The sequence below is a fragment of the Labrus mixtus genome, chromosome 9 (genome assembly GCF_963584025.1).
Source record: "Labrus mixtus chromosome 9, fLabMix1.1, whole genome shotgun sequence".
Lineage (NCBI taxonomy): Eukaryota > Metazoa > Chordata > Actinopteri > Labriformes > Labridae > Labrus > Labrus mixtus.
Window position 1 is genome coordinate 31,048,616 of NC_083620.1, and position 7,500 is coordinate 31,056,115.

The following is a 7,500-nucleotide window of genomic DNA, read 5'->3' on the forward strand; positions in this document are numbered from 1 at the left end:
TGTAGCAGCATGACTAGTACCTGGTCTATAACTGAGCCAGCCCCAACTTTTACTCTTCTTCCTGCACTCTGTGAGGTAGTACAGCACTAAGATAAGATGGTGAATTCTATTCTAGACTGTATAGGGAGCCAGTGCAGAGAAGCCAACACAGGAGTAATGTGGTCCCTTTTCCTAGTTCTGGTTAGTACACGAGCTGCAGCGTTCTGGACTAGTTGAAGAGTCTTTAGAGACTTACCAGAGCACCCTGACAAAAGAGAGTTACAGTAATCCAACCTGGAGGTAACAGGTGAGGTAACAGGAGGGGCAACAGGTGAGGTAACAGGTGAGGTAACAGGTGAGGTAACAGGTGAGGTAACAGGAGAGGTAACAGGTGAGGTAACAGGAGAGGTAACAGGTGAGGTAACAGGTGAGGTATCAGGAGAGGTAACAGGTGAGGTAACAGGAGAGGTAACAGGTGAGGTAACAGGAGAGGTAACAGGTGAGGTAACAGGAGAGGTAACAGGAGAGGTAACAGGTGAGGTTACAGGTGAGGTAACAGGTGAGGTTACAGGTGAGGTAACAGGTGAGGTAACAGGAGAGGTAACAGGAGAGGTAACAGGTGAGGTTACAGGTGAGGTAACAGGTGAGGTAACAGGAGAGGTTACAGGTGAGGTAACAGGTGAGGTAACAGGTGAGGTAACAGGTGAGGTAACAGGAGAGGTAACAGGTGAGGTATCAGGAGAGGTAACAGGTGAGGTAACAGGAGAGGTAACAGGAGAGGTAACAGGTGAGGTAACAGGTGAGATAACAGGAGAGGTAACAGGTGAGGTAACATGAGAGGTATCAGGAGAGGTAACAGGAGAGGTAACAGGAGAGGTAACAGGTGAGGTAACAGGTGAGGTTACAGGTGAGGTAACAGGAGAGGTAACAGGAGAGGTAACAGGAGAGGTTACAGGTGAGGTAACAGGTGAGGTTACAGGTGAGGTAACAGGTGAGGTAACAGGAGAGGTAACAGGAGAGGTAACAGGTGAGGTTACAGGTGAGGTAACAGGTGAGGTAACAGGAGAGGTTACAGGTGAGGTAACAGGTGAGGTTACAGGTGAGGTAACAGGTGAGGTAACAGGAGAGGTAACAGGTGAGGTAACAGGTGAGGTATCAGGAGAGGTAACAGGTGAGGTAACAGGAGAGGTAACAGGAGAGGTAACAGGTGAGGTAACAGGTGAGGTAACAGGAGAGGTAACAGGTGAGGTAACATGAGAGGTATCAGGAGAGGTAACAGGAGAGGTAACAGGTGAGGTAACAGGAGAGGTAACAGGTGAGGTAACAGGTGAGGTAACAGGTGAGGTTACAGGTGAGGTTACAGGTGAGGTAACAGGAGAGGTAACAGGAGAGGTAACAGGAGAGGTAACAGGTGAGGTATCAGGAGAGGTAACAGGTGAGGTAACAGGAGAGGTAACAGGAGAGGTAACAGGTGAGGTAACAGGAGAGGTAACAGGTGAGGTAACAGGAGAGGTAACAGGAGAGGTAACAGGTGAGGTTACAAAAGCCCACCAGCTTAATGTAGATATTGTTGACCATCTTGAATCCAAGATGGCAGCCAACCCAGCTCTTTGTTTGTGAGGTCTGAATTTTAATGTCTTAAGTTGTTATATTTCTTCTATTTTATGAAAATTGGGTTTGAGTCTGGGATGTTTTGCAAGTGCTTCGTTATTTTTCGACTCAAGCTTATTTTTTGGACACTTTAATATTAATTTGCTGTGGGTTTGCTGAGGCCTGGTCCTGCTTATGGGCTGTTTGAAGCCTGGAGTTTTTCTGGAATCAACCTGGTAGTGCATGGCCTAGCACTGGACTGTTTGAACTGTTTTAAGCCTTGAGCCATTCTGGAATCTTACCTGGTGGTGTGTGCTAGCAGCAGCTAGCTTCCACTAGCCCTGCAGCAGCCAGCTCCCGCTAGCCCTGCAGCAGCCAGCTTCCACCAAGCAACTAGCATCCAACCTCTAGCCACCTGCCTGGTCTGCTAGCATCCAGCCTCTAGCCACCTGCCTGGTCTGCTAGCATCCAGCCTCTAGCCACCTGCCTGGTCTGCTAGCATCCAGCCTCTAGCCACCTGCCTGGCCTGCTAGCATCCAGCCTCTAGCCACCTGCCTGGCCTGCTAGCATCCAGCCTCTAGCCACCTGCCTAGTCTGCTAGCATCCAGCCTCTAGCCACCTGCCTGGCCTGCTAGCATCCAGCCTCTAGCCACCTGCCTAGTCTGCTAGCATCCAGCCTCTAGCCACCTGCCTGGCCTGCTAGCATCCAGCCTCTAGCCACCTGCCTAGTCTGCTAGCATCCAGCCTCTAGCCACCTGCCTAGTCTGCTAGCATCCAGCCACCAGCAGCAGCTACCACCATCAGCAGCAGCTACCACCAGCAGCAGCTACCTCCACCAGCAGCAGCTACCACCACCAGCAGCAGCTACCACCATCAGCAGCAGCAGCTACCACCAGCAGCAGCTACCACCATCAGCAGCAGCTACCACCAGCAGCAGCTACCACCAGCAGCAGCTACCGCCAGTAGCAGCTACCTCCAGCAGCAGCAGCATCTACCATCAGCAGCATCTACCACCATCAGCAGCAGCTACCTCCAGCAGTAGCAGATACCTCCAGCAGCAGCAGCTACCACCAGCAGCAGCTACCACCATCATCAGCAGCTACCACCAGCAGCATCTACCTCCAGTAGCAGTTACCTCCAGCAGCAGCTACCTCCAGCAGCAGCAGCTACCACCATCAGCATCTACCTCCAGTAGCAGCTACCTCCAGCAGCAGCTACCTCCAGCAGCAGCTACCTCCAGTAGCAGCTACCTCCAGCAGCAGCAGTTACCACCATCATCAGCAGCTACCACCAGCAGCAGCTACCTCCAGCAGCAGCTACCACCATCAGCATCTACCTCCAGTAGCAGCTACCTCCAGTAGCAGCTACCTCCAGCAGCAGCTACCTCCAGCAGCAGCAGCTACCTCCAGTAGCAGCTACCTCCAGCAGCAGCAGTTACCACCATCATCAGCAGCTACCACCAGCAGCAGCTACCTCCAGTAGCAGCTACCTCCAGCAGCAGCAGCTACCACCATCATCAGCAGCTACCACCAGCAGCAGCTACCTCCAGCAGCAGCAGCTACCACCATCATCAGCAGCTACCACCAGCAGCAGCTACCTCCAGCAGCAGCAGCAGCTACCACTATCATCAGCAGCTACCACCAGCAGCATCTACCTCCAGCAGCAGCTACCTCCAGCAGCAGCTACCTCCAGTAGCAGCTACCTCCAGCAGCAGCAGCTACCACCATCATCAGCAGCTACCACCAGCAGCAGCTACCTCCAGCAGCAGCAGCTACCACCATCAGCATCTACCTCCAGTAGCAGCTACCTCCAGCAGCAGCTACCTCCAGTAGCAGCTACCTCCAGCAGCAGCAGTTACCACCATCATCAGCAGCTACCACCAGCAGCAGCTACTTTTGCCAACTAGCCTGAGCCTGCTACATCCTCCTGGAGCCTGGGCTAACCTGCTGGGGCCTTCTTAGCTAACCTGTGCAGCTCTCAAACTATAAACTATCTCTACGGATGAGCTATAAGTTAAAGGCGATGGCATTTTTCTTAACTTTAGTATGTTTGTTGGCTGTTTAGGACCTGAGTCCAAGCAATTGCCCCTTGGTGAATACCTCTAGATATGTGTCGAGCATGCAAGACACTTACTATAGTGGCACTAATGCTAATGTTACCGTGCATCTTCAGCAACCACAGTCTCATTTGGTTTTGGCCTTAAACTTGTGGTTGGACCCGCCTAGGGACTTACCTAAATTTCAACGTTTTTTTGCTCTATATAATCTTACTCTTTCGCTTAAGGAAAGGCATTGCCTGGCTTCAACATATGAAAAGACTGCTTCAACATGTAATGTGAAACGAGGACTGATGATTGTCCTACTCTTACTTCTGTCTGGAGATGTGCAATCAAACCCTGGTCCTGAGCTGCAATGTATCCAGACCCCCGCTGATTTCAAATTAATGTCTGGTCTCAAATTTGTTCATCTTAACGTGCGCAGCTTATTACCAAAGATGGACATGGTCAGAATTTGGGTTAGATCAACAGATGCAGATATTGTGATAATTTCAGAAACTTGGCTGACGAAATCTATTACAAATGAAGACATTAGCATACTCGGATACAATGTTTATCGTACCGACAGGCCCAAGAAAGGTGGTGGTATACCCATTTATGTTAAATCAAGATTTGATGCTTCAATTGTTCTGTCTGAGTCTATCTGTAAGCAAATGGAATTTTTGGCATTGAAGGTGGAAATAGCCAAGTCCCTCTCTGTGACTGTTGTCGGGTGTTATAGGCCTCCATCTGCCACAAAGGAGGCATTATTGTCCTTGAAGCATCTTTTGTCCAAATTAAATTATAATGAACTTTTAATGGCTGGAGATCTGAATTGGGACTGGCTAAATGCAGTTTCTGATGAATTTAAATCTTTCTGTGACTCTGTTAATCTTAGCCAGCTGGTCAACCTACCTACAAGGCCAAATCTTAAAAGTTCTGATAAGTCCACTTTGATTGATCTAATTCTAACAAATGTTCCTCATAAATTCTCATCCTTGGGAGTCTTCTGCAATAATTTGAGTGATCATTGTGTTGTTGCTACTTGCAGGGACACTAAAATCCCCAAATGTAAACCACGCATTATTTTCAAGAGGAATTTAAAAAAATGTAATGAACAAGCTTATCATCATGATTTGTCTTTGGTTAATTGGGGGCATATAGGTCTGTTGCCGGATGTTGAGCTAACTTGGACATTCTTTAAGGAAAATTTTGTGAAAATTGTAAATAAACATGCTCCTATCAGGAAATTCAGGGTGAAGGGACGAGAAAACCCCTGGTTTTCCCCAGAGTTGTCAGATACCATCCATCAACGTAATGTGGCATGGACCAAAGCCAGAAAAAGTGATTTTGCCTCTGACTGGTCTATTTTCAGGCAACTAAGGAACAAATGCACTTCTCTTATCAAAAAGGCTAAATCAGAATATTACTTATCTGTCACAACTGAGAACCTCAATCCACAGAAATTTTGGAAAGTGATTAAGTCTTTATCTGTAATTAAAAGTCCTCAGGCTCTTCCGACATTTGTTCTAAAAGACTCGGTCCCAGTCTATGATAGAACTGAGGTCCTAAATTGCTTTAACAAGCATTTTGTATCATCTGGTTCTTTGTTTGACTCTACAGGAGCTGCCCCTGTGACTCCCTGCACAGACCCCCCAAGGTTTTCAGGAGAACCCTTTAATTTTGTACCTTTTACTGTGCAGCAAGTGCATAAAGCCCTCAAAACGTTAGATCACAGAAAACCCCCTGGACCTGACTTGATAGAGCCCTACTTTTTGAAAATAGCAGCTGATTTTGTAGCACAGCCTCTAACAGTCCTTTTTAATCTCTCAATCGAAAACACAGAAATTACATCCGTCTGGAAGTCAGCTTTTGTTACCCCCTTATTAAAAGGAGGTGATCCAGCAGCTTTAACTAACGACAGGCCAATATCAAATTTGTGTGTCTTGTCAAAAATTCTTGAATCTCTTGTGTGTGATCAACTAAAAGAGTTTCTAACCTCAAATTATCTTCTCTCAAAACTGCAATCAGGCTTCAGGAAAAAGCACAGTACCATCACTGCGGCTACAAAAGTGATCAATGATATACTTGTTGCTCTTGATAAAAAGCAGTACTGTGCTTCACTTTTTATTGATCTAAAGCATAGGTTTCTTTGTTTGGGTTAGCACACACTCCTGCAGCTAAAACTAGTCCTGAACACTGACAAGACTAAACTAATGTTGTTCTCAAACACTAAGAAAGTACCTCAAACTGTCCCCACAGTGTCCACTCTTGAGGGAAATGTCATAGAGGTGGTTCATATGTACAAATACCTTGGTGTCTTGCTTGATGACTCCCTCACCTTCAAGCCCCATATTGACAATCTTGTGAAGAAACTGAAACTTAAATTGGGTTTCTTCTTCCGAAACAAATTTTGTGTCTCTTTTGAGGTGAAAAAGCGGCTTGTCACTGCAGCTTTTTTATCCATTCTAGATTATGGAGTCCTGATGTATATGAATGCCTCAGCTAAATGTCTAAGTAAGATTGATGCTGTTTCTTATGCTTCTCTGAGGTTAACTGTGGAGCCCTGACCCATCATTGTGAATTGTATTCTCCAGTGGGATGGCCTTCTTTGTCCACCAGGAGGCTGGGACACTGGTGCACTTTTATTTACAAGGCCATGCTTGGGCTACTGCCCTCCTACATCTGTAACCTAATCACATGGAGAACTGTTGATTTTTCAACGGTTTGCGTTCAAATGATCAGTTGTTGCTGTCTGTTCCATTTGCCCGCACAGAGCTGGGAAAAAGGGCTTTGGTCTACTCTGCTCCTTCTACATGGAACATGGTGCAAAAAGACTGGAAAAGAACTGAACTGATTTCTTTGAATGCTTTTAAATCCAGACTGGGAGCACTTGAGTCGACCTCCTTTACTTGTAACTGTTTTTATCATTTTAATTGCTGTCTGTATGTTGTGAGTGTGACTGGGTAACTTTTGCTGCCTCTTGGCCAGGACTCCCTTGAAAAAGAGGTTTTTAATCTCAATGGGACTTTCCTGGATAAATAAAGGTTAAATAAAATTAAAAAAAACAGGTGAGGTAACAGGTGAGGTTACAGGTGTGATGATAAAGTCTTGTCTCTGTGTTTCAGGTTCTTGTCTCCTCGTCCCTCCAGCAGCAGCTCCTCAGACTGCAGCTTTACGTCCAACAAGGTCTGTTGAAACTACAATATGATGTCACCAGGAAGTGATGTAATGAACTAAATCACAACATAAAGGCACAAACATGATGTTTTGTTTGAGTGATTTCCAGGACCACGCCCACTATCCCAGCCAATCAGAGACAGGCATCCTCTCTCCCTGAGAGAAACTTAGCTACAGGACAGAAAAGGAAACTACAAACTGTTTTCAGGGAGTAATCAATTAGCTTTAGCCCTGTCACTAGCTGTTAGCTCTACACTGACTCTGGCCTTATGCTAAGCTAACAGCTGTGTTCAGTACAGAGGTATCAGTGTGCAGGACGTGACTCTGTGACTTTTGTTTCAGGAGAACATCCTGTTCCCTCAGCTGGACTCTCTCAGAGACACATCAGGACCTCCTGAGGAGGAGCAGCTGCGCCCAGGGGGAGGAGCTTCATGTGCCAAGAGGAAGAGCCAGGAGATGCTAGAGGAGGAGGAGGAGGTGATGGCCACCAAACAAGTCTGTGTGCCCTCTTCCTCAGGGCTGCAGGGCGTGGCTGAGTGGGAGGTGGAGCTGCTGAGCAGACGGCAGCAGGAAGAGGAGGACCGGCGTCTGGCTCTGCTCCTGCAGAAGGAGCTCGACCAGGAGGAGCGTCTAAAAGCCACCGACCGAAGAAAAGGATCATCTGACGCTTACCCCCTCCGCCAGGACCGCAGGAGCAAGGAGGAGGCCGACAGGAG

General features: G+C 47.4%; 1 protein-coding gene across 4 annotated transcripts in view; it reads left to right on the top strand.

Moving 5' to 3' along the window:
- Nucleotides 1-7,500, top strand: part of rnf168 (ring finger protein 168) — a 19,702-nt gene that overhangs the window by 11,842 nt on the left and 360 nt on the right. For all 4 annotated transcript variants that reach the window (XM_061047405.1, XM_061047403.1, XM_061047402.1 and 1 more), the window contains 2 exons: nucleotides 6,733-6,793; nucleotides 7,127-7,500. The exon at nucleotides 7,127-7,500 is cut by the window's right edge and continues 360 nt beyond it. In XM_061047405.1, the coding sequence (XP_060903388.1) occupies nucleotides 6,733-6,793; nucleotides 7,127-7,500 (435 nt within the window). The remainder of the gene's footprint in view (nucleotides 1-6,732; nucleotides 6,794-7,126) is intronic.